General features: G+C 39.7%; 2 protein-coding genes across 2 annotated transcripts; both read left to right on the forward strand.

Moving 5' to 3' along the window:
* The first annotated feature begins 6238 nt into the window (after positions 1 to 6238).
* LOC149275815 (vomeronasal type-2 receptor 26-like) lies at positions 6239 to 16479 on the forward strand. The gene is made up of 4 exons (XM_089504323.1): positions 6239 to 7033; positions 9919 to 10146; positions 13819 to 13945; positions 15581 to 16479. Exons 1-4 carry the CDS (start codon positions 6239 to 6241, stop codon positions 16477 to 16479), a joined length of 2049 nt encoding a protein of 682 aa, XP_089360449.1.
* Positions 16480 to 22517: 6038 nt separating this feature from the next.
* Positions 22518 to 27658, forward strand: LOC149275816 (vomeronasal type-2 receptor 26-like). The gene is made up of 4 exons (XM_089504327.1): positions 22518 to 23333; positions 23890 to 24117; positions 25705 to 25831; positions 26757 to 27658. The coding sequence occupies exons 1-4, from the start codon at positions 22533 to 22535 to the stop codon at positions 27656 to 27658; spliced, it is 2058 nt and encodes a 685-aa protein (XP_089360453.1). The 5' UTR covers positions 22518 to 22532.
* Positions 27659 to 27866: the final 208 nt, after the last annotated feature.

Consider the following 27866-nt stretch of genomic DNA (forward strand, 5'->3'; position numbering starts at 1 on the left):
TCTCCTACTGTATTCTTACTGCTTCTTATCCCTGACCTCAATTAATATTCCATCTTCTTCTAAAAAAACATATCCAGTTGCAGAACACATATCTAGGTGTTACATTCCATCTAGATCTATTGCAACACTGATAAAATTCCTATATCAATCTGGCCTCAGTTATTTCATGCAAGACATAGCCTAATGAAAATACATGTAAGTGCCACGTGGCAATGTGGATGCTGCACGGCGCTTACATAACAATGGCAGCGCCCATGTACTTAAAAAGAACACGTTTTTCACTGTTTCTTTTTCCTCCGGAGAGAAGCTGCGCGGCTTCCCTTTGGAGGAAAGTAGGCCGCTGGCAGGCCACCCTTTTTAGGCAGCCTGTCCCAGGCCTATAATACATATAAAGTTTAGTAATAGTACAATACAACCATCAGTTTGGGGGGGTGGGAAGTCCGTAGTGTTAGTATTGCTTATTTTTGTTTTGTTGTTTAGTTAGGTTTGTAGTTTTGTTGTTATTTTTCCAGCAGAAATGTTTTGTAGGCAAGTGGGAAGGTAAACCAGAAGTCGCTTCTCTCTTTCTACGTCTGGATGCCCAGCTCTATCGAGCCATAATACTGCCGCAATGTGCCTGTCTGTACTGGGCCTCTGTCCCTCATGCCCTCTCTTCTGTACTCGCTTTTAACCCCATCTCCCTGCCTTATGTCCTACCCAATGTGCCTTTCTTTTCTTTTCTTTTACTTTATTTAGTTTAACACAATTCTGAAGTTATGGTAATGTGATTTAGGTTTTAATTTTAAGAAAAGAAATGGGGAGAGGAGGAAATCAGCTTGCTTGTGAACAGCAAGATGGAGAGGGCAGGGAGAGAGGAGGAGACACTGACATTGTATGCTCCCTAATATCAGAGCTGCCATTGAAGTGACATTTCACACTAGAGGACTCATGGGATAGCAGCACAATTATTCATGGGCTTTCCTCATCTGTAAAAAGGGATGCCGTAATATTTATTTATTTATTTATTTATTTATTTATTTATTTATTTAGAATAGTAATACCCTGCTCTTTAGCCACAAAGGCTCTCAGAGTGGCTTACAAATGGTTAATTAGATGGTCCCCTGCCTTCATGCTTACAATCTAAAAAGACATGACACAAAAGGAGAAGGGAATGGCAGTGGGGAAGGAGATCAGGTCCAGCAATTCTTCTCTCCCTCTGAGGCCTGGTCCCTCTAGGCCAGGCCCAATGGAACTGGGCCTGCATCTCTCCCTTTGAGAAATAATAATCCCTGATTAAAAAAAGCAGCAATAAGACAGAGATGACTTTATGCAATAAGTATTGCCAAAGATGCTACTCTATAGCTTTAATAGCAGTTTAAAACCTTGTGTGATAATCTCCTTAGTTAAGGAGGTCCAACTTCTGTTCATCTGTTTTTTTCTCTCTCTCTGTTTTCCGGCATGTTTCCCTGATTTCCCACAACAGCAGAGTTCACTTGTGATAAAGTATGACAAACATGTTTTGCACCTGATCGAATATTCACCATTATCAGCCCTGTAATTATCAAACTCATGGTTGTGGCAATCTGCTTTTGATAAAGCTTCCTCAAAATTAGAGGGATCATGAGAATCTAAATGAAGACACATAAAGTACAAGTGCTTTTTCAAAGCAAAGCAAAGTCTAGGAAGGGAGCAAAGAAAAAAGTTCAGCTTTTATCATTAAAAGGTGTAAACTAGGACATTAATCTGTGCATTTTTAAACTGAAGGCAAGCTATTGTCAGACGTTCATGGTAATTGTAGGACTGTATATAGAAGCATGAGCAACTTGGTTTAAAAAAGGGAAATTATCCTCGTTATGATTGTGTTTATAGTATTAATTCTATTTCTGCTGCCAAGCATCGTATCAAAGGCACAGGCCAATACTTGTGCCATGAATGATTTCCTTGGTCTTCCAGAGGAGTATTTTCAATCAGGTGATGTTATCATTGGTGGTCTTGCTTCTCATTACATGGCCACGTTTGATGAAGAGGAATTCAGTAAATATCACATTCTTGATGACATTCTTAATACTGTGTAAGAATTTTATGTTCCTCTCTAACCATGTTCTTACTGCCCTGTTGTGAACTGTCTCATTGAAATACAAATTTTAGGAATCAGCTAGATTTTATAGGAGCTATCCAAAATAGGAAAAAATTCAGAGTGCATTGATGAGATGGGGGAATCTTGCTTTTGCTGGGATGTTCTACATTTTCGCATTTCACACATATTTGTTTCCTTAGCAATGTTTAACTGTGAAATACCAGTGTTTATATTTCGGAGTTCTCCCTCCAGCCAGGTCTTCTGGTTGTTGCTCACATCCAAGAAACTTAGAGTCGGCAGCAGTTAAAATCTACATTTGTTGTTGTTATGTGCCTTCACATTGACTCTGACTTATGTTGATTCTTTCATAAGGCTTTCTTGGCAAGTTCTATTCAGAGGAGGTTTACCATGCCCTTCCTCTGAGACTGAGAACTTGCTGAAGATCACTCAGCGGGTTTCCATGGCTGAGTGGAGGATTCAACTTCTGGTTTAATGCTGACACCATTAAATCACACTAGCTTTGAGACTTAAATCCAGATGAACATATTAGAAAGAAAAAAACCCTGTCCCTTCAGCAACCATGGTATCAGTCACAGGGACCAGTTTCTGAAAATCGACATATACACTCATCCCTCCACATTTGTGGCTCTGAATTTTGCAGATTTGATAGTTCACAGATTTTATTAATATGTTCTCTCTAGGAATATCCAGGTCCTCCAGCACAACTCTATGGCCGGCTTTAACCAAAAGTCATACTGAAGGACCTAAAGATTTCTTGAGAGAATACTCCACTAGACATTTGTAGCTCCTCCACTGCAATTCTATGGTCAATGTCTGGCAGATGTTGACTACAGCATTGCACTGAAGGACCTAGAGATTCCTAGAGAGGTGTTCTCTCAGGTAAAAGCATAGTATTTTTGTTATTGGCAGTTTTTCCACATTCACAGGGGTCCTATGCCTCTAACCCCAGAAAATGTAGAGGGACAAGTGTAATTATGAATGCAGCTTTAGAATAGCTGACAATATTCAAGTAATTCAGTCTGCTAACACATTTAAAAATTAGAACGAAATATAATTGCTTTAGGGTAATTTAGGATTTTTTGGGCTTATTTTCTAATCATCTTGTTGCTGTTTTTCTCTTATTCTGCCTACCTTTAACTGATTATATACACTTAAATCAATTCATATTTTGCAAAACTTTGTGAATGCATCTCTTGGATGATTATGAATTTTTGACACATTGATATTCAAAAGTAGTATTTTATGCAACTCATGCCCTTGCAATAACAGTAACAGCAGTATAGGATGGAAATGGTTTCATGTAGCATTGTATATCTCTCTATAATATGTTATTTATCTCTCATTGCAGTGTTTTGACTAAGGAATATCAGCATATGTTGGCCTTGGTATTTGCTGTCAAGGAAATCAATGAGGATCCCACCATCTTGTCTAATGTCACTTTAGGATTCAATCTCTATGGCAGTTATATCATTCCAAGGATGACATACAAGGCCACTCTGGGACTTCTCTCAATGAAGCACAGATTTTTGCCTAATTACAAATGCAATGCTCAGAAAAAAATGATGGCAGTCATTGGGGGACTTGACTTTGAAACTTCTCTCTACATGTCATCAATTTTGGGCATCTACAAGATCCCACAGGTAAGACAATGAAGAATGCTGCTGCACCTTGAAAAGTAACTAATTTAAAATGGCATAAGCTTTGGAGGATGGTGTCACATTGTATTTCTGAGAGACAAAGAACTGTGATTAAAAAGAAGGACATCCCTGATGTGAAAAGAAATGCAAGTTTTACAGTGGAATCCAACTTGATAAAGACATCTTTGCATTCAAGAAGAAAATATATTTGATTACAGGGAACATCAGGAGAGTTTTGATGTTTGATGGGTAGCTGATGTTTTCCAAACTTAAAATGAGACATGCAGCAGCTTACTTCCACATAAAGACCAGTCAAGAAAGGCTCATGGTATAATTTTTATCCAGAAATGCAAATGACCAGTATTCTGTATATAATTGTCATGAATGTGGAACAATTATCTAGGTTTATTCATCTACAACCGTTCCATGTTAATAATTTATGACTATGAAACTATTGTCACAATTGTAACACACACACACAATCTACTTTACAAGGCATCAACCTGCATGGGGAGAAGGAGATCCATTTTGCTAGTAACTACAGCACAGGTGAATGAAATTTCTGTCAGATTTAAGAGCAAGGATGGGCCAGGAGAGGTTACTGGGAGGGTGTACAGACCAGCGATAAAGGCCAGCCTGGGGGCGGAATGGGGGCATGGCATCCGCACAATGTATGCCCTAACTCCTCCCCCTTGTTGGTGTGATGCCACGTGCCACATCACATGGCAGGCAGCATCACAGTGCTTCTCTGGTGATGCATCCAGATGGTGCAGCACCAAAGGAATGCTGAAAAGCTGTGGCACCAGCGGCTATGGCACCCTTTCTGCGGCACAAAAAGGAACCACTTTTTGCTGTTCCTTTTTGTGCTGCAGAAAGGCCAGATCAGGGCTGTGGCATGTAGTTGCCATGGTCCCAATCCACTGCTAAAAGGGGCAGCTGCAGGCCCCTCCTTAGGGGCAATCTGTCGAGCCCCTTAGTTAAGTATACTTTAAAAAAGCTTGTGTAGGTACCTGTATTGAGTAGTAAAACCCTGAGATGTCCTGTCACTGTTACTCCTAATTAATGTTACAATGATGAGGGGAACAAGAAAAAGCACACTGTTTTGTGGTAAGAAGTAATTCCTGGATGCATTCCAACTGAGTTAATTGAATGCTTAGATTTTAATGGTGAAGACACAGGCAATGTGCTCTAGGATCATGTACAGCATTTTCTGTAGTGGGCTGCTTCACCACCCCTCCCACCCAATGATTTATACAAAGCTTGCACACAACAGCTACTCCAGACAGATTGTTGAATTATTTTAAACCTTCTTTTACCAGATGGGAGGGAGGGTTGGGTGGGTATATGATATGTATACTTTGAATATTGTAAGCTGCCCAGGTGGCCTGAATGTAGAGGGGTGGGATATAAATAAATTTTATTATTATATTATTATACCTTTCCATCTGAACCTTTATTTGGTGCACTACTTCCATAATTTCCTTGTAATACACAGACTCAGTGCTGGCAGAATGTATAGCTACTGTATTGTAGTTGCATTTAAAACTTTGGGTCAAATGGCCCATTTTCCCCCTGACCTGTTTAGTCCTGTTCAGATGATGCAGTCAAACAGTCTCAGGCCAGGAACAGGTAGACTGGACACCATTTCGGCAGATCTGGCCATCCCTAGCCCAATTGGCCCATAGTCTGGCTTATAATGACTGGCTGCTTGTGGTGAAGTTTCCCAGAAACCCTACCATGACGGCCATTCTCTTTGCAGGCTCCAATCATGGCCTGTGATGTCAGAAAGGAGTGCCTAGCCTTGTGGGTGAAGCCAAGTGCCCCATTTGCACTCTTACAACCCATGGCAAGGGTCTGCATTGGGAATGCCAGTAGTGGCAACAGGCAAATCATTGTTGGTGTCTAAATACCCACCTGATGCCATGCTGATCTAGGTAAGTTCCAGGGGCAGGAAAAGGCTGGGTCGATGGAAAGAAAATGGCAGAGTTGGCCCAGGGGATCCTGCCCATGTATCCTGCACCCTTCAAGCATTGCCCTGATGGGAAATGTGGAAGTGAAAAGGCCTTGCAATTGTCACAGTGAACATCACTTGAAAACAGGGAACAGTGGTTGCTTAGTTCTAAGTTGAAACTATGTACAATTTTGAAATAAAAAGGATGATTTTAGATTGGCAACAGACTCACACTCTAAAACTCTCTCTCTCTCTCTCTCTCTCTCTCTCCATACACATATAAACATTATTACTTTATTATTCATATGTCTACCCCATGATGCCATTCAAGGACATTATTTAGATAGTCTACAATAAAATATTGAAAGTCCTGAAACATTGCAAATTTGCTCAGCATAGAACTGTCTGTCTGTGACTATCCTGAATGAAGACTACATTCCCTTTTCCCAAATGAAATGGATAAGCCATTCCTTTTATCAAGTTTATGGAATATGCCTATTTATTCCTTTTTAGCTCATTTATTCCTCTGCTCCAGAGGACAGTGACCGAACTCTGTCTACTCTCTTCTACCAAATGGTTCCAAATGAAGCCCACCAGCACAATGGCATTGCAGAATTACTTCTGCACTTCGGATGGACATGGGTTGGATTCCTTGCTGTGGATGCTTGGAGTGGAGAACTGTTTTTTGAGACCTTGCAGCCTCTGCTTGCAGAGAGAGGGATCTGCTTTGCTTTCTCAGAGAGAATAAAAGTCACTTACTTTACAGAAATGTATTTCATGCAATGGAGTTGGTCCAAAATCTACTTAGTCATTGTGGAGAGCAAAGCTAATGCTGTTGTTGTCTATGGAGATTCTACAGCCATGTTTTGTTTGCGATCAATGCTAGCACTGGGCGAACTGGAAAATGTCATCAGTACACCTCTGGGTAAGGTGTGGGTTATGACTGCTCAGCTGGATTTCACATCTATAAAATATCAGATAATGTGGGATGTGCAAGTTTTTCATGGTTCTCTCTCCTTTGCAGTTCATTCAAATGATGTGTCAGGGTTCAAAGAGTTTCTCCAGCTCAGAAATCCATGTAGGCCAAATGGAGATGGTTTTATCAGGGAATTCTGGGAACAAACCTTTGGCTGTGCACTTTCCACTTGTGCTCTGGACAAACAGGACAGTGAAGCATGCACAGGGGAAGAAAAGCTGGAGGACCTCCCTTCATCTGGTTTTGAAATGAGCATGACTGGCCACAGTTACAGCATCTATAATGCTGTCTATGTGGTGGCCCATGCTTTACATGCCATGTACTTATCTAGAGTGAAACAAACTACAGTGAAAGGAGAGAGAGTGAAGTTGCAAAATCTGAAGCCCTGGCAGGTACCATTAATACTTTCTTGAAATGTATCTCTGCTGTTATGAAAAAGGTCATGGCATCTTGATACACATACAGTTGGCCTGTCATATCCATGGGGGATCCGTTCCGGGTTCCCCCCCCCCCCCCCGCCGTGGATAAGAAAAAACATGCGACCTCAGGTCCTGTTATCCCCATTGGTGGCACAATGTGTCCGTGGCCGTTATTTTGGCCATGTTCATGTGCCACCATTGAGAATAACGGGGCTTGTGGATGCTCAGATCTGTGGATGGCAAGCCTACAGATGGTGAGAGCCCACTGTACAACCATGACCTTTAAATCAGTATGGTAATCATCATACAACCTTGTCTACATGGACAAATTACTCTGAATACTCCCTGGGCTTGCTGCCTCTTGTTTAAATGACACAGGGCCAAGACAATGAATATCCAATTAGGGCTACCTCCCCCTATCCCACATTTAAATAACTCACCTTTTGTTGTGGTCTCTCTTCACAGTGACTGTGGTGGCTGCCTTCACTTGCAGTCCCTCTGAGCTGCCCAGTGCTATCATTGCAGGTGCAAGTCACACTGAGGTCAGAAAAAGATACCCAGCATTGCTAACTATGCCAAGCACTATGTTCTGACCTTATCAGAGGCACCGGGCATTGAACAAGGGCTACATGGGAAGGTAGACACCCACCATTTGCTGTGAGAGCCAAAACCTGCAACAAAAGAGAGCATGTAAGGGGAGATTTCTGGAGGAATTTGGGGCCAGAATATTCCAGGGGCACCCCAGAGTATTCTGCAAAGTGTAGACTTGCTCTAACACACTCGATTTTTTTTGTTGTTGCTAGAATTGAAATCTTTCATTACAAGTGAGCCCCACTGACGTCCCTTCCAAGGCTTGCCATTTGTCCCGGAATTTTCTGCAATGCAGAAATAATGCAGTTTGATACTGTCTTAACTGCCATGGCTCAGTGTTATGGAAATCTGAGATTTGTAGTTTTGTGAGCTGTGGAGCCTCTGTCAGAGTACTCTGGTGCCACAACAAACTACACATCCCAGAATGTAAATTGATGGCAATAAATAAATAAATAAGAACAAGAACAACTAAAATATGCAATAAAACAATGTTAATTGTCAAAAATGTGATGTGTTTTGGGGTGTGTGTGTTGATAAGATGCCCAATCCAGTCACATGCACTTTAGTCCCAGTTTTGTAGAAGAGAATTATGGCAACTCTATCCTTTCATCTTACTGCATTCTGATGGCCTTTCTGTAGTCTTCATTCCAGCCTTTTCAAAAGGTTATGTTGCTTTCAGATGGAGGGCTCCTAGGTACAACTGATTAAAAGACACTGTGTCCCCACTCCATCTTTCCTGCCTTAACAGCGTTTTTTGTGTGTGGAAAGAAAAAGATTGAAGAAATGGGGACTTTAAATGACATCATTTCCCCATTTGTAACCCATTCATAAAGTCCCCCTAAATTCTGAAAATGAGAGAGTGAAATTGTACATAAAAACATTATTACCATAGGATAATTATCATAGGAAGTAAAACAGAATTAAAATGGGAGATAGAAATAACATTAAACATTCATCATCATATGTCAAATCTCTTCATCACCCTCACAGTTAACACCAATCATCCCCACATATCTAGATCTCAACTGTATTGCTTTATGAAGGAACCAAGCTATGGCAATAGATATTTTTGAATCTTGACCCCAAATAAAGTATGATATTCCAGAATATTGTTCGTTTAATATAGGGATCAAGATATTGATCCCTTTCCTGTTGATACAGATTACATCTAAACAAAATGTGTTTAGATGTAATCTGTATCAATTTCGTGGTCACTACAAATACAAGTTTGTTCATTATAAGGAAGAAGAAATGTTTATTGATTAGCCCTTAGGCCATTTCAAAATAACACAAAATAACACTAAAACAAGTAAAACACACTATAAAATCCTGCAGAAATTCTATAGCAAATAGAAAAGAACTAAAATGTAATAACATGGACTCTGAAAATGTTCATTATAAGGGATATCCTGGAATCTCCTATGTCTTACCATGGTGTCAAGTGGGTCAAATCTAGCTCAAGTGAATGCCTCTCTGAGATGTTTTGGGATCTGTATTTTTAGATAAGTTGGCATTTGAAAAGACTGTTTGTATCGACTCAACTATTTTAAATTGCCTACCCTGCTGAGGGTGGCTATAGACTCTTCTTAGAATTTTATTGCACACCTTTTTTTGCCGGTTACAGGAACTGGAAGGGGATGCTCATGTGTGCGCGCGACCAGCCAAGAACGGATTTTATAGCAGGCCAAAGCGTCCTCCAAAAGGCCCTGTTCCATCCCCTGGCGCCAAGCCATCCTCATTCAGTGCTGATGGGTGCCATTTTCCTCAATCGGAAAACTTCCGCCCAGAACATTTAGCACTCCTCAGCACTGAACGGGGACGGCTTGGTGCTGAGGGATGTAACGGGGCCTTTTGGAGGACGCTTTGGCATGCCATAAAATCAGTTTTTGGCTGGTCATGCGCACACATGAGCATCGCCTTCCAGTTCCTGTAACGGGCAAAAAAAGTGTGCGATAAAGTTCTCAGTAATTATGTACAGTTGGGTACTTCTGATAACTCTTCAGAAGCATTTTAGCTTCATAAACCTCTGTATCTTCCTTCATTCACATCCGTCTTCCATTGTATTTTCTCTCCTTCAATATTTAGTTTTCTTATTTAGCAGCATTTAGATTTGCAGCACAAAATAATTCTGGCTCTAGTCTGATGTTTAGGTTAGCTCCATTGTGAAGTTTCCCTCCAGATGAACAATTCACATTAAGCAAGGGAAGAAGTTTGACTTTTATGTTATTGGGTTTTTTTTCCTTCTCTTTATCTTTACATCCACATAGCTTCACCACTTTCTTAAGAATGTCGTGTTTAATAACAGTGCTGGAGAAACAGTGCTTTTTGATGAGCACGGGGAAATAGAAACTGGATTTGATATAACCAGCTTGATCACTTATCCAAACAACTCTTACATGAAAGTCAAGGTTGGAAGGATGGATCTGCAGGGAACTCAAGGCAAGAAATTTATCCTGGATGAGGACAAAGTGGTCTGGCACAGAAGCTTTCAACAGGTGCGCCATGGTTGCAACATTCATGATACTGTTAGGCTCACCTAAGTTCTTGAACATCTACCAGGGTTGGTTTCTCTTCAGCCCTTGAAGTGTTGAAGAACTATTGATCCCACAATATCTCAACACTGGGCAAATCAAAACTGATAGGTATCTGCAAAGTTACATGTTTTTAATAACATCTGCAGGGCTACATGCTTTTAACCTGGGCAAAGTGGTTCGACAAGGCTATTTTTGCAGCCTTCTATCCTTCCAGACTCTCTGGATAGCTCTTTTTCTGACACACAAAAAAAGAAAGAAAGAAAGAAAGAAAGAAAGAAAGAAAGAGAAAAGGAAAAGGCAAAAGAGTGAGTTCTCTGTTCTGGAAGCATCTAACAGTGGTGTATCAGCTTTATAAACAGGTTGCAGGGCCTCTGAATGAATTTTAAACCCAGTTTTTCAAAGCCCGAAGTGGACTCCCTGACACATTTTCCATTCCTGACCTTTGGCATTTGATTTGATTACCTTTGGAAACCCATGTGACCCCCAGGGGTTTTCCAGCACTCAGGGTCAGAACATTGGCTCAAAGACCCACATCAGTGACCCACCCTTGCTTGAGAAGAAGGGCACTGGAACCTGATTTTCTTTTCTGTTAGGTGAGTTTATTATTTATTGCAAGCTTAAGCATAAGTGAAGATGGATAGCTGAACTCCTATGTGTACCCAGTGGCACCATTAGGGGTGTGTGGACCACACCAGGTGACACCAAGAAGTGGAGTGACACCCGGCTGGACCCTCCTCCCCCTTCTCGGCTCCTCTGGGATGCCTGGGACTGAGGTGCAGGAGGAGCACACATGCGTTCTTGAAGGCTGCTTAGTCCGGGGCTTCCTCTCAAGGGAGAAAGCCTAGGATGGAGCAATCTGCAAGGGTGCGTGAGTACTCCACCTGCTTCTCTGTCCTGAACTTTTTCCCTGGAAAGGAAGCCCAACACAGAGCAGCCAGGAAAGGCATGTGTGCACTCCTCCTCCTCCTCTGTTCCATTCTTCTTCTCCAAGGATCACTTATCCATGGGACAGAGCAGTGTGCATGTGCCACTAACTTGTGAATAGAGTGGTGCGGCGCAATGAAGGTGTGCCCTTTTGACCCCAACCCCAGAAGCCCCACCCCTGGAAGCCGTGTCTCCCACGCTGGGTGACACCCTGGGCATGGATGCCACTGCATGTACCAGTTGTTCCAGTTTCTAGTTTTCCAGAAAAATGTAAATTCCTAAATGCCTTTTGCAAAGTTCAGATGTAGATCTTGTCTCTCTCTGCTACCAATCCAAGAGAACTTTCCTTTTTTTAATCAAATTGACACAGTGAACAGTGTCCAAAAAAGTTAATGCCGTAATAAGTTTTTAGTCACAGAACAGAATAATAGAATCCTAGAGTTGGAAAGGGTCCAATGGACCATTGAGTCCAACCCCCTGCTCAGTGCAGGATCAGTAGCTGGCACATCCCCAGAAGTAGCAGCTGCCTAGTTCGTTTTGCAGACATGCAGAGAAGGAGACTATGCCACTTCTCTAAGCAATTGGTTCCATTGCCAAACACTCTTGCTGTCAAGAAGTTCCTTCTAATGTGTAATCAAAAGCTACCCTCCTATTGAGTTGTTCCAAAAGAAGAAATGAACATGACTTTTTCTTATCCTTTCTATCTTGGTTTTCTTTGTGTAGTGACAGAGCATCTCAAAAAAACATTTCTCCATACCCCTAACTAGGATTATTTTTTAAAAATCGATTGGCTAGAGAAAGAGAGGGAGGTGCAAAGACAGCCCCAATTTTTTGTTTAATGCCAATAACAAATGTGAAAAAGTAACATTAGGGCTGAATCTGCACTGCAGAAATAATGCAGGCTGACACAGCTTTAAGTGCTATGGGTCAATGCTATGGAATTCTGGGATTTGGAGTTTGGAGAGATATTTAGCTTTCTCTGTCAGAAAACTCAGGCACCACAACAAACTGCAAAACCCAGGATTTCATAGCATAGATCCATGGCAGTTAAAACAATGTCAAACTGCATTATTTTTGCAGTGCAGATTCAAGCTAGGTTGGATCCAGATATAGTCAAACTCAGAGTACACCCACTGACATGAGTGGGCTTTCGAGATTATCAATATCCCATGGCAGGTCTAATTGAAAAACTTAGCAACAAACATAATTACTGGTATGTATTTTCAGAATGCTATGCTGCATTAAAGAACAGGCTGAAGTATGCCAAGAAGAAAAAATAAGGTGGGAAGGTTTTTCATTAAATACAGCAAAAAGTACCAATAATGAAAGTGTGATGATAAGTTCACTTATTTCTTCTGTTCTCTTTTTATTCCCACTCTCTGCACTGACTTCATCCAAAGTGGAGCAAACAGGTTTAAACAGCGTAGATTCAAAATAATCTGAATGGAAAGTATGCACACTAAATTAAGATAATTTAGGTCCCATAGAAATCTCGTAGACAATATAGTCAAGATTTACAGTGAGTCCTGTTCATTTTAATGGGAACTGAGTCCACTTAACTTAGGAGCTTATTACATGGGGCCCTCTCCATTGCAACTGCTTTGCCTGCAATAATGGTACGCAATTGGGATGGCAGCCTTACCTCTCACACCTTACCTCTAACTCCCAATCCAGAATTAGAGGCCTCATTCACACTATATAATAAACCAATTTTCACACCGGTGTAAACTGGTTTAAAGGGCCCTTGTTTGTACTGGTGCCGAATTTCTGGTGCGGTTTGGAGGGGGGGGGGGGCAGCACTAAATCCAGTTAACTCAGTTCTTCCGAATCTGAAGCATTCCCCACATCTTTTTGAATGATTCAATTAAACACAAATTGTCGATTGTATTTGGTTCCCTGTTGTGCGGTCATCCCTGTGACACAACTCCTTTTTGAATAGATCCTATTGATGAATGTGAACGTGAAGTGGAATAAATTGAAACGGGCAGTTTCAATTGTGATTTCAATAGTGTGAACATCTATTCAGCGTTGAATTGCTCTATTGATTCGAAATAATCCAACTCAAAAATTGGTTTATTGTAGTGTGAATGAGGCCAGAGTGTCTGTTAGAGGCCAAACCTAATTGCACACAATGCTAGCTTCACCATTGTCATAGTACTTTAATTACAGAAGAGCAAGAGACAGATTGTAGAAGGGGTCTTGATCACACCACCATTTCCTCACACAAAGCTCACCTGCTCACCAGGCAAAATTGACAAAATAGTGCTATTGAACCTTTGCAGTGGAAATTATACATGACAGCAATGCTAAAGAAGATCATTAATATATTTCTCCTGTAAGCAAAAAGACTTGCTTTTTACTACAGTTTTCCACAATACAACGACAGAATGGCATCAACGTCATACAGGAGGCGAGAATCAAATGCACTGTTATCCCAATATCCTGGTACTTCGCTGGCCTTGTGAGAAGTCCCTTAGTCTGGATTTATCCATTTGAATTCATCATTGTGTGTCTTCTAGCCACTTTCATTCTTATAGTACAGAAAAAAATAGTTCAAGATTGATTCAACAATGTAATCAAATTCAAATACATTCAAAAGCAAGTCCTACTGATTCATGGAACTAGCTTCCAGGTAAGTTCAAATGGAATTTCTGATGGAAACTTCTTATTTTCTGGTTGCTAAAGGATTTTTGCTATTCAAATGGTCAGGTGCCACCCGTTTCTGAATGTAACAAAAAGTGTCCTTCTGGTTCGAGCAAACAAAGGAAGGAAGGGGAGATATTCTGCTGCTATGATTGTGCTCCCTGCCCACAAGGCAAGATTTCCTACCAAGAAGGTAAGAGACAAAAGATGCAGTTTATAAAAACATGCCACACTGTACAAAAATGTTATGACAGTGTGGAAAGAGTCAAATGTAGCTGTTGTACATACTTCTGCTTTCTATTATTAGTATTATTTCACTTATATGCATGCTGCTTCCCCCCAAAGCTAAGACTCAAGGTGGCTGGGACTCAATGCAGGCGTGTCATTAGGGAGTGCAGGGGGTGCAGGGAGTATGTACCACACCAGGTGACACCTTAAGGAGGGGGTGACACCACTGCTCCTCAAACATCTGCCTTTTGGCAGAGATGGACACCTGCATTCCTTTAAAACACTGGAACACAGCAGAAGAAATGATGTGAGTGGGGTGAGGCTCAGCGGAAAGAGAAAGGAGAGGCCTCAAGATTTAATGAAAATTTTAAAATTCTTTTAAAACTTTCTTTAAAAACATCACATCATACCAAATTTTTACTTTTTGGGGTGGCGCAAAACAGTCCACCCCAAAAGTCCAGGCTGGCGGTGGCTAGTTTTCCTGTGGAGGGATGCCGCAGCAGCTAAATTGCCCGGCATCCCGCTGCCCCAAAAAGAACCCGGGAAAACCGGGTTCTTTTTTGGATGCCACACACACGTCACGAATGCACCATTGGCACACTCGTGATGTAAGCGATGTGTAGCAACATCTATACATTGTGCGTCGCTTACATGAAGATGGCGGCCCCATGTGGATGGGAGGCTGGCATGATGGCGGCAGCGGCACATTCTAGGGTTCTGGAGCATGTGGTTGCCGTGTGCTCCAGAACACTAGAACTGGCCCGAGGACGGCGCTTCTTGCCCGTCTGTCCCGGGCCTATGTATATGTTAAATACATTTAAGCTACACGTATGATAAATTTAAATTTAAAGGTATAGTTTTAATTTTGCTAGTTATTTATGTCCCTTTACATCCAGTGATATACAGAATTTATGATTTATGAGTAACAATAGTACAAAAAATAAAATTCTAAGGATTCTGTATGGTGTGGTATGGGAGGTCAATGGGATGTGTGTGACTCCATGAGTTACTGCATTGGGTGTCACCAACCCATAGCTTTGAGATTTTAATAGCCATAGCTTTGGAATTCTGCAAGAGGAAAGCTATGTCCACTTACAGATCTTACAAATGTCATTGATTTCATTGATTTACAAACCAGCTCATTTAAGAGGTGAATTAAATCTATTTCATCGTGGCTCAGCTCCACAAAACCAGGAAACTAGAAGATAAGGCTTACAGATATAGCTAATGATCAACAATGATGTCATGCAAGATCACAGATTGTTTTAGGTTACAATTCCATGCACCAACACTTTTTCCAAGACAGTCAGGCCCTAATCTAAATGAGAAGGATGAAATGTCTGAGACTAACAAATATGGCCCATATTGCCCTGGTCCTGTATTGCTTTATGAAGCATCTGAGCAATTCTAGAGGGAGCCTCTTCTGAATTGGTCAATATTGATCCTCTTTGTTGCTTACATTAATAGCTTATAGGGACTGTTAAACAGTAGTAGGTGGTGATTCTTCTAGCAAGGACACCTCGTCTGTAGCAAAGACTCTATGTTGTCAGATCCTCTCCTCTGCTATACACTTTAACTCTACTCTCCTTTTTTTTCACAGATATGGACAATTGTAATGCATGCCCAGAAGATCAGTATCCAAACAAGGAACAATCACAATGCATTCCAAAGAAAATAAACTTCCTGACTTTTAAAGAGCCTTTAGGGACCTGCTTAGCTTTTTTTGCTCTTTCTTTTTCTCTTCTCACAGTGTTGGTCCTTACTATTTTTATTAAACATCATGACACACCTATTGTCAGAGCCAACAACCGGAATCTCAGCTATATTCTCCTCACCTCTCTCCTGCTCTGTTTTCTCTGCTCTTTGCTCTTCCTCATCCAACCAGAAAAAGTGGCCTGCCTTCTCCGACAAATTACTTTTGGCATCATTTTCACAGTGACTGTTTCTTGTGTGTTGGCCAAAACTATCACTGTGGTTCTAGCCTTTCTGGCAAATAACCCAGGATCCAGAATGAGAAAATGGCTAAGAAAAAGTCTTACAAGCACTATTCTGTTTTATTGTACTCTTGTCCAAGCAGGCATTTGTATTTCGTGGTTGGGAAGCTCAGCCCCTTATCCTGATTTTGACATGCATTCAGTCGTAGGAGAAATCATACTAGAATGTAATGAAGGGTCAGCTAAAATGTTTTATTCTGTGTTGGGCTACATGGGCTTCCTGGCTATTGTTAGCTTTGTTTTAGCATATTTAGCCAGGAAACTGCCAGACAATTTTAATGAGGCCAAATTCATCACCTTCAGTATGTTAGTGTTCTGCAGTGTTTGGGTCTCTTTCATTCCGGTCTATCTGAGCACAAAGGGCAAATATATGGTGGCTGTGGAGATTTTCTCCATTTTGGCCTCCAGTGCTGGCTTATTGACCTCCATCTTTGCCCCCAAATGCTACATTATTTTGCTGAGACCCAGTCTGAACAGCAAGGAACAATTATTAAAGAAGAAATAATAAAACATCATTATTTTATGTCATGTCAGAAAATAGGGACACTTCCTGCTGTCCCTAGTTAGTAGTCACTTTCAGTAGCTTCAATATGTTTTGTGGGAGGACTGTATGGAATGACCCATTCCTTTCTTTCTGCTGCCACATTCAGAAAGGCAGAAGAGCAGAAGCATAGTATTTTATCTCTCTATCTATCTAGCTAGCTCTCCCCCACACACACATTCTTGCTGCAATTGCATTAATGAAAGGAAGAGCATACATGCTGATTTGAGAGCACTCCCGATATAATGTCTCTTCTACAGTGCAAACAGTCTGTTGTTGGTCTCATGAGCTCTCTTCCACCCTTATCCTTAATCCTGCCTGCCAGCCCTATGCCCTATCCAGCCTGCCTATTGTTTTTGTGTCTTTGTGTGTTTTGTGTTTTAATGCAGTTGTGGAGTTATGATAAGGCAGTTTAACAATAAATAAATAAACCTGACTGTTCTGGAATAGTGAAGGGGAAGGGGACAGGGGAGAGGAGAAGATGCTGGCACAGTGTGATAGCCCAATCCCAGAATTGCCACAGTTCTAACTTAATGCAACTAAGGACTAACGCTATACCAGCATGACTGGAAGCTTATTGATAGGTTTTACCCATAAATGGCAAGCTGGCTCTAATAATGCTTTGACGACATGGCAGCAACGAGAGAGAGACAGCATAGAATCATAGAGTTGGAAGATATCCTCAAGGGCCATCCAGTCCAACCCCCTGACAAGAGGGAACACACAGAATCAAAGCACCCCGAAAGATGGCCATCCAGCCTCTGTTTAAAAACCTACAAAGAAGAAGACTCCATCACACTCCACTGTTGAACATCTCTTACTGTCAGGAAGTTCCTCCTAATGTTTAGGTGGAATCTTTTTTCTTGTAGTTTGAATCCATTGCTCTGGGTCCTATTTTCTAGAGCAGCAGAAAACAAGCTTGCTCCATGCCTATTGTGTGACAGGTATCGCCAAAGGTGCTATTATTCAACTTGTGTGGTGGTTTAAAAGCCTCATGTAATAAAGTCCATAGTTCATCTGAGCTGTCATCTACAGTACATGCAATTGTGAGAACTAATATCAGTTATATAATTTGAGGACACTGAAATAATATTTGGAGAATTTTGGCCTACTGTTTTGTTACCCTTGCTCTTCTGTCTTTTTACATGTAGTCAAATAGAGAGGCTGAATGCCTGCTCCTCATGCCAGTGCCAGTGCCATAGAATCCTGTATTGTTATTATTTTTCTCTACAGAAGGCTTTATTGGACACAGTGCAACCAAAAGATCCATTTAATCATCGTCTCCACCCCCCACCCCCCAAAAAACCTGGTCCATCTCTCTAACATGGAGTATAATTGTAATTTTTGTTTAAGTAAAATTAACAATCGAATTCTGTGCATGTTTCTTGAAAAATAAACTATATTTCTCTTGCTAGCCTTTCCTCTGGCATGGCCAAGATAGGAAAATATTTGAACATGTGAAACTGCCTTGTACTGACTGAGATCTAAGTTGCTCAATAAAGTGCACACTTCCATTTGGGAGCTCCTGGATGCTGTGTTTTCTTTATTGTTGTCCTTTCAGTTACTTTTTAAAAAAATTCAGTTGTGCTTTAATATTCTATTTTATAATCTCTTATACAGAGGAAGAAAGCACAAACAAATTTGAATACAAAGTCAGCTTTTCTTTTCCAAGAAGCATTTACGGCCCTCCAATTTGTCTCCAAACAACAAAAAGAAAGCTACCACACCTGCTGCCACACGGCAGATTTAATGCATTTTGACACCACTTTAACTGTCATGGCTCCATCCTATGGAATCTTGGCATTTGCAGTGGAACCAGAGCTCTCTGACAGAGAAGGCAAAATAGCTCCCAAAACTATAAATCCCAGAATTCCATAGCATTGAGCCATGGCAGTTAAAATGGTATCAAGCTGCATTCATTCTGCAGTGTAGATGCAGGCTACAAGAGAATTTTATACCCTGTCACATATTAGGGGCTTTATTAGAAAGAAAATAATCAGTGGAACCAAAATGTGTCATGTTTTTTGTAGCATTTGCTTTCTTTTCAGTTTCAGTAACCTGGGATGGGAAACAGGTAGGAATGTTTAAGAACAGCATTTCTGCTTTTTTAACATGTAGATTAATTTCACCTTTCCTAGCACCATCCCAATATCCACCTCTTATTGAGGATTACTCTACATGCATCTTTGTGTTTCCACAAAGGGACAGAGACCACATGTGCTAATACACAACAAACATGTTTTCTTCGATTCTTTTCATGTCATGGAGGATCCTGAGAGACCATTATTATCTCCCCTGTAATTTTCATGGTCATGGCAGCATGGTATCCTTTTCGTAAGGCCTCCATAGAATTCCAGAGAGCAACCTCAAAAGTCTAAATACAGTTATGAAAACCCTTTCTGCTATTTCAGGCAAGAGCTAGTATAAAGCTACTTGAAGAGGCATTATCCAGCAGTTTTGTCTTTATTTTTCTCTTGAGTTCTAGTTTAGTCCCTGAAATTTTTGTGGTGTATTGATGGAGTCAAGTGTCCTTTCAGACAGAATATTCTATGATGCTGAGATGCTAATGTGAATATTGTACATCAAAACAGCAGTCAGTGGACTGGATCTGAACTCAGACATACTTGCATTAATCATGAGTGCCACTGATTGTGATGAATGTCTTCTGAGTATGACTGAATCTAGATCCAGGCTTTTATTTAGAAAATCTGTCTTCAGTATGGCCATATTTACAGCATTAATTTTCTCTCTGCTGTTGCCCTCAATGGTCCAGACAGATGTCAGTCATCGCACCATCAATGATATGCTCTGTTTGCCTCATCAGTACAGTCAGTCAGGAGACTTTATCATTGGTGGACTGATGTCTCACCTTTTATCTTCTTTTGACCACGAAGATTTCAAAGAACATCATGCAATTGATCAGATTCTGAATGTCTTGTAAGAACATTGTATTTTCAGCTACCAATTAGTATATGCAAAAGGAACTTGTAGCACCTTTGGGACTGCTGTGCAAAAGAAGTTGTAACATAAACTTTCATAGATTGGGTCTACTTCTTCAGATGCATGGAGTGAACTGTTGCCCGATCTTTATGATCAGACTATATGAATACCTATTGAAATGCAAAACTTGTGGGTATGATGTTGAGGTGACAAGTTCAGTTTTGTCTATGGTCATTGAGGGACAAAGGCAAGAGGAAAGATGTTGCCTAAGACCAAGGTAGATGGGTGACTATATGAATGGTGGAGAAAGTTTTGGAATGTGGTGTGTACAGGCTGGGAACCAGAAAGGAGATAAAAAACTGGCTAAGGATGGTCTCATGAGGCTGGGATGTTATAATATGTATAGTGTGCCAGGAAGCCATTGTCTCTGTTCAACCCACTTTTGATGGACTGGAGTTTGTGAATATATTGTTTCTCTTTTCAATCTTCCTATGTAGTTTTTGTTGTTGTTGTTCAAAGACTGCTGTCCTGAAGGAGATATTATATCCATTTATCTTCTGGCTCAGAAACTGCTTGCCCAATGCAGAATGCTGAATGGCATTATTGACAAAGGATTGTGTGATTAGGTCCTATGATGACTTTTCCTGAGTAGATGTGTGGGGAAAGTTGACATCTGGGTTTGTGTCAAGGTCTTTGGCTGGTATATATTCAGACTCATGTCTCGCTGATTTCAGGGGCATTTATCTCTGGACAGAGATGCAGAACGTTTCATAGATTCAGGGCTAATTTTAAAATCAACCTTCTTAGAGATTATGATTTGGGAACCTTTCTAACATAAGAAGGAAGTAAGGAGAGCAGAAATTTAGCTACAAAATCTATAACTCAAAGGTTATGGCAGTTTGATACCACATTAACTATCACAGCAGTTAGCTAGGAGTTAGACATTGCCAGGGATGGGAGTATCTTAAGAGGAGTTATAGTAGGGTAAAGTATCTTTTTCAGTACGTGAAAAAGTGCCTCCAGTCTTAATATTGAGCTCCCTTTGGCATTTATGCTATTATGAATGTCTGTTTATGCTCAACCTATATATGTGTATTCATAATATATCACAGAAATGCCCATAAGTCTCCAGTTACCTTAGCCTAAGGAAAACAAGTCTGACTACTTAATGTTGGCTTTTTCTTTGGCTTCATTCAACCTGTAGAATTGTCTCCATGAATATGTCTTGGTTATCTTTTAGGCTACAGTTGATGTTTATCCTTCTTATTTGTGCCTTTAAGGGTAACAAGTTTTCGTTTATTGAGTGTTTAATGGACATGTTGTGATATTCCTTTTTAAACTAATTGTGTAAAACTACTTTTACTAATGTCTTCATGACTTTGATTGAATTGGTTTGTATGCTCTGGAATGGTTTTTAACATTAGAGGAACTATGTAAGATTCTTAAATATGAATCATAATAGATATGAATGATAACACCGCATTTCACATTATATCTGATCTTCCTTGCAGTGTCATACCGAAGAACTACCAACATGTCCTGGCTCTGGTGTTTGCTGTAAAGGAAATCAATAAGAATCCAGAGGTCTTGCCCAATGTTACATTGGGATTCCACATCTGTGACAGTTACTTCATTGAAAAGATGACTTATTGGGCCACCCTGGAGCTTCTCTCCAGATGGGATAGATTTCTACCCAACTACAAATGCAATGTTCAGAAAAATTTGCTTGCAGTCATTGGGGGACTAGATTTCGAAACTTCTCTCAGCATGGCAACTATCTTAGACATCTACAAGACCCCACAGGTAAGAGGAAAATATGGAGAGTTCACATGTCATTTCCATTTCTCTTTTCTATCAAGCCCAGTTTGCATGCTTTGACCATGCCTAATGATTTTCTTTAATTAACTACTAAAGGAAAAAGGGATTATTATAATATTTATTTATATACCACTCCCCCTCCCATGAGACTCAAAGAATATAGTTAAAAACATACAGTGCTGAGCATTAAAATAGAATTAAACTGTTACAGTATTAAAACATTAATGGATTAGAAGCACTGCCTCAATTTCCTTCCTTTGTTTTTCAGTACATACCTATGAATCCCTGTGCATATGCAGTTGTACACAAATAGTGTTTCAATACAAAATAACATTGTTATGTTCCTAACCAAACCAGGGTTAAGTGACAAATAGTTCACCATTAGTCTGAAATCCTCCTTTTTAAAAATATGTTATGATTAAAAAACACCTTGATATATAGATATAAAACATAATTAAAATATTAAATTAATATTAAAATTGTGATTTCTTATCATTCAGATGTTGGCTACATTTGTCATGTTGTCCAATTCTCAGTTTGTGCAGATTATAGCGATCTTCTACAATAGGTGAATTGTCTTTTTATTACTAAATTCTCCTTATCTAACTATATCCATTATCAATAACATTCTCTATTTTTCTCTCAAAAATGAGTTCATCATCTTCCAGACCTTTTCAAAGCTTGGAAGCTTCTTCTGCCTTAATAGTCTTGTTAATTTGTCCATCTCCATTAAATCACATATCTTCAATATCCATTATTCTTAGGTTGGTGTGTTGGATTCTTTCCAATGTTGAACATAGACTAATGTAGCCGCAGTTATCATGTACAATATTATTTTTTCATGTTCTCTCCTTAAATCATCATCTATTATATTTAACAAATATAATTCTGGTTTCAATTGAAATTGTGTTTTCAGAATTTCTTGTATTGCTTTATGGATTTTACCCCAATATTCCTTTGCTTTTTTGCAAGCCTACCATGTGTGTTCAAAGGATCCTATATTATCTAAGCATTTCCAGCATTTTTTAAATGGATACTATTAGTCTATACTCCTTTGAATGAATTAGAGTTGGTCAGTTTGGCCATTGGAACAGAGTGGGTTCCAAACACAATTGCCATTGCCCTCCTTAATCTAGATATGTATTCTTTTCCTTCTACTGCCTTTATGAAAAAATCACTATTTCATTTCCTTTTAGATTAGCTATGGCTCCTTTGCTCCTGTGGAAGATGACCAAACCCAGTCTACTCTCTTTTACCGTATGATCCCAAATGAAAGCTGTCAGTACACCGGCATTATTGAGATACTCCTGCATTTTGGGTGGACATGGGTTGGATTCCTTGCTGCAGATAATGATAGTGCACAGAGATTCATGCAGAAATTGCAGCCTCTCCTAACCCAGAGAGGAATTTGCCTTGCCTTCTCAGAAAGAACTAAAGCTGTTTATTTAGACAAATATTATGATATGATTACCAACTGGCTACAGATTTATCGAGTGATTCTCAGAAGCAAAGCTAGTGCTGTTGTTGTCTTTGGAGAAACTGAGCTCATCTTTTCTTTGAGAGCATTGCTAGCCGTAGGTGAGTTGGAAAATATGACTAGTACTCTTTTGGGGAAAGTGTGGATTACAACTGCTCAGTTGGATTTCGTGGCAGCAAGCCATCAGATGGACTGGGATATGCAGGTATTTCATGGCTCCATATCTTTTACAGTTCATTCAAAAGACGTTCAAGGATTCAAAACATTTCTTCTGGCCAAAAATCCATTTGAGACAAATGAAGATGGCTTTCTAGAGCAGTTCTGGACACAGACATTCAAATGCTACATTTCAGATTCCATGGATGGGCAGATCACAGATCCTTGCACTGGAGGGGAGAAGTTGAACAGCCTCCCTTCATCTAGTTTTGAAATAACAATGACTGGCCACAGCTATAGTGTCTACAATGCTGTCTATGTTGTGGCATATGCTTTACATGCCATATACAGGTCCACATCCAAGTCCAAATACACAGGATTGGTGAAAGGAGGGAGGCTGGATCTTCAGAATTTGCAGTCTTGGCAGGTAATGACTTTCTTAACACAGAGGTTATATGATATACAAAGATATATGCAACAATGTTGTTTGATATACTAGTGAATATTTCCATCACTTTCAAATCTTCTGAATTCCTTTCTCTTCCACTTCATTCTTCAATTCAAGAAAGTTTCAGTTTGTTTCCTTTGCTTTTTTTTTCCCAATAAAGTGTTGGGTTTTTATATTTTGACAATCTTTTCTGGAAACCAACTGATATATATTAACACCGATTGGGCTGGGGTTTTGTCTCCAGTATTCAAGATTTATATGTTATTATCTGTCTGGAAGCACCATGAGTCTGAGCTTTATCCTACAGGTTGAGTCTACCTTATTTGAAATGCTGGGGACCAGAAATGCTTTGGTTTTCAGAGTTTTTCAGATTTTAGAATATTTGCATGTATGTAATAAGATATCATGGAGATGGGACCCAAGTCTAAACATGAAATTTATTTATGTTTCACCTTATACACATAGCCTGAAGATAATTTTATGCACAATATAAATAATAATATATCTCTTTGTTTCTGTTTCTTGTTTTATGAAGCTCTATCACTTTCTTCAGAGGGTTTCATTTAACAACAGTGTGGGAGAAGAAATATCTTTTGATAAAAATATGGAGCTGGAAGCAGGATTTGATATTACCAACTTGGTCACTTTTCCAAACAACTCCTTCATGAGAATCAAAGTTGGAAGGATCGACCCAGCAGCTCTTCCAGGCCAAGAATTTTCCATTGATAAGGACAAAATGGTGTGGCATGGAAGCTTTCATGAGGTATGGCATAGTTGCTACAGCCAAGAATCCATAGGAAAGTACATGTTTATCTATCACAGTAGAAACCACACTCTCAATGTGTCCTGACCTAAACAAAATGTAATGATGGTGGGACATGTATTCTATCTTGCTTATAGTTGCTAACACTGAAGAGTGTATGAAGTGGGTATTCTGAGGTTTGAAGTCAGATGGAATCCTCCTCTTTAATATCAGTACCAATGGTTGCATTATACATTATCTAGGTTAGATGGGTGGAACGCAGTCAAATTCTCCAACAAAACTCTTTAGTTGGAAGGCAAGAGAAATGAACTGGGGGCAGGTCAAGCGGACCTCTGAATAAAATCACGGCTGATTAGGGCACACAGCAGTTTGCAAACAACAACAAGTCTGATAAAGTTTAAATAGCTTCTTCTAGATAGTTTAACTTAATGAAAAATTGCCATTCCTAAAATCCATTCATTTATAAACCTATGCAAAATAATATGTATTTTATTTATTTATTTAAATAATTAATTATTTATTCTGCATTCCTACATATAATGCGTATGACGTCTTGCACAGAAAATGCTTTTTTTGTGCAGAAAAATCCATGCATGATATTTATTTAGTTTGTAAAACTAAGAAGAAAAAAGGATTAACACACATTACATGCATTAAAAAAAAGATCATATATAGACATAAACAGACAGTGGAAGTCATAAAGAAAAAAATAAAAAGAAGAAAAAGGAAAAGAAAAGAAAAGAGAAAAATTACCCTCCTATAAACCCACAATGTGTATTTTAGATGCACTTACTGTATATACTCAACGACAGGTTTACCTCATATGTAAGTCGAGGGGAGGCTCTGGGGCCAAAATTATGGATTTTGATACAACTTGTGTATAAGAACTTTATTGCACACCTTTTCCCCCCTGTTATGGGAACTGGAAGGGGACTTTTTTTATCATACGGCAAATCGTCCTCAAAAGGGCCCCGTTCCATCCCCTGGAGCCAAGCCGTCCCTGTTCAGTGCTGAGGGGAGAAGGCTAAATATTTCACAAAACTACAAACCCCAGAATACCAGAGCATTGAGCCATGGCAGTTAAAGTGGTGTCAAACTGCATTAATTCTGTAGTGTAGATGCAGGAAGGAGTGCAGTACACCACAGTTTTACAGTATACCACACATTTACCAAAACTCTATTATAAACCTGGATTAAAAACAACACCACTTTTCTTCCCAGTTAAGACCATCAGGTGATGAAACACTAGTGACACATTTACAAGACCCCTAAAGAACTGTAACAATGGAGAATATTTCACTAATGTGGCACAAGCCAGGGAATTAGCAAAGAAAATGTTATTCTAGTTAGCATTTTTATTATAAAATGGTAAAATTGAGGTTTGCTTTTTGGAATTTATATTTATATATACTACATTTTAAAACTGTGGATAATTGAATCCATGAATAAAGAATCCATGGATACAGAGGGCCAACTGTATGTCACAATCACCTTGATTGCTGGTGCACCAGAAAACAGAATCCAGATCCATGATGCTACTAAAGTTTTCCATATACTAAAATATTCTTGTTTAATCGAAATGGGCAGGTTCCACCCCTCTCTCTGTGTAACAGAAAGTGCCCCTCTGGTTCCAGAAAGAAAAAGAAAGAAGGAGAAAAACCCTGCTGCTATGATTGTGCTCAATGTCCCCTGGACAAAATTTCATACCAAGAGGGTAAGAAACACAAAAAAGTGTAGTTTTCAAAGTGTCATGTTAGAGCTTTTGCAAGAGGACTGTAGCAGTATATAAAAGGTTTTCCACTGCTCTTATTGATGTACCTTGTGATTCTGTCATTACTGAAGCTTAGGCCTTTGGGGTTCTAATAACACTTCATCTGCAAATCTCATATGGGGCGTGACTCCCAAACCCTATAAGCAACTGTTACTGCAACAAACACATTGATTGCCAATGTTGCTGATTATACTAAAACATCTCAAATGGCTTTACTCCAGAATAGCTGAAGGATCACCTCTCCCTGTTTTGTACTGATGGGTCCCTAGGGAAAGGAGGACAAACCCTTCTATGAGTCTCTGCTCAGAGGAGACATGAGAGATCATAACCACAAGTAGGACTCTCTCACTTGGTGCATCCAAATTTTTGCAACCATTTGCCCATCTTTCACTGATCAGAAAAGATATTTTTATTTGTGTAAGTTTTTGCCTACTTAGTGTCGGTTGCTGTCTTCCTCGCACACATTATTTTATATCATCTTTAACCTACTTTTCTTTAAAATCTGACACTCCGTTTTTGCTATCTTTTAAGTTGTTACAGGTGATGTTATAATTTATCATAGTGATTTAAAGCCACGCTGAGTAGTGCAAAAACAATCCCATACATGTATGTTATGGAAAACAGTCAATATCCCAAAATACCATTTTTAAAAAACCATTAATAATATGCAGATGATGTATATGTAATCATTTAAAACACCCATGATTTATGAAGGAAAAATTATTCAGTCAAATAAGACCTATCTTCAGTTTCCAGCTCAACTGTGGTTGATGGAGAGCATATCTTTGGTACATATAATTTAATACTACACAGCTATTGTGCCATGGTGGCATGCCACATTAACACAATCTGGACTTGTTTTTTTCAGACATGGATGACTGTGACGGGTGCTCAGAAGATCAGTATCCAAACAAAGACCAATCACAGTGCATTCCAAAGAAAATAAGCTTCCTTTCTATTAAAGAATCCCTAGGGATAAGTCTGGCCTTCTTTTCTCTCTTTTTTACCCTTCTCACAGCTGTCATCCTAGGCATCTTTATTAAGCATCACCACACACCAATTGTCAGAGCCAACAATAAGAATCTCACCTATACTCTCCTTACTTCCCTCCTACTCTGTTTCCTCTGCTCCTTGCTCTTCCTCACCCAGCCAGAAAAAGTAACCTGTTTTCTCAGACAAATTGCTTTCGGTGTCGTTTTCACAGTGACAGTTGCTTGTGTGTTAGCCAAAACCATCACTGTGATTCTGGCCTTTATGGCCACTAAGCCAGGCTCCAGGTTGCAGAAATGGTTGGGGAAAAGGGTGGCAAGCTCCATTGTGTTCTATTGCTCCCTTATCCAAGCACTCATTTGTGCCATATGGCTAGGAACCTCTCCTCCTTTCCCTGATTCTGACATGCACTCAGAGATGGGAGAAATCATACTTGAATGTAACGAAGGTTCCATCACCATGTTTTATTGTGTCCTGGGCTACATGGGTTTCTTGGCCATCGTCAGCTTTTTCGTAGCATTTCTAGCTAGGAAATTGCCAGACAGTTTTAATGAAGCCAAATTCATCACCTTCAGTATGTTGGTGTTTTGCAGTGTTTGGGTCTCTTTTGTTCCAGTCTACCTGAGCACAAAAGGAAAATACATGGTTGCTGTGGAGATCTTCTCCATCTTGGTTTCCAGTGTTTCTTTACTTGGTTCAATCTTTGGCCCTAAAACTTATATTATTCTGTTTCACCCTAATCTGAATAAAAAGGAGCATTTAATAAAGAGGAAATATTGAAGCATCCAAACACCTGTGTTTTCTGCCACACCAGAATATGCTTAATAGTTAAAATGTTTATAATTGCTACCTTTCATAACAGACGGTTATGTTGTATTGATAAGTTTTTATTTTTTTTTCTGCCATATTCATTTTGTTGGCAGTTTCTTAAACTTGTAAAATCTATGACGGATGAAGACATAGCCTGTAAATGAATCTTGGCTACTTC

This window comes from Sceloporus occidentalis, unplaced genomic scaffold (assembly GCF_023333645.1).
Source record: "Sceloporus occidentalis isolate IW3139 unplaced genomic scaffold, rSceOcc1.0.p SCAF_265, whole genome shotgun sequence".
In the NCBI taxonomy this organism is placed as follows: Eukaryota; Metazoa; Chordata; class Lepidosauria; order Squamata; family Phrynosomatidae; genus Sceloporus; species Sceloporus occidentalis.

Coding starts and splice junctions, on each gene's coding strand:
- LOC149275815 (XM_089504323.1), top strand. CDS start 6,239: ATGGTTCCAAATGAAGCCCACCAGCACAATGGCATTGCAGAATTACTT. Junction 7,034..9,918: donor AAAATCTGAAGCCCTGGCAG/GTACCATTAATA, acceptor ACATCCACATAG/CTTCACCACTTTCTTAAGAA. Junction 10,147..13,818: donor GGCACAGAAGCTTTCAACAG/GTGCGCCATGGT, acceptor TCAAATGGTCAG/GTGCCACCCGTTTCTGAATG.
- LOC149275816 (XM_089504327.1), top strand. CDS start 22,533: ATGATCCCAAATGAAAGCTGTCAGTACACCGGCATTATTGAGATACTC. Junction 23,334..23,889: donor AGAATTTGCAGTCTTGGCAG/GTAATGACTTTC, acceptor TGTTTTATGAAG/CTCTATCACTTTCTTCAGAG. Junction 25,832..26,756: donor CAAAATTTCATACCAAGAGG/GTAAGAAACACA, acceptor TGTTTTTTTCAG/ACATGGATGACTGTGACGGG.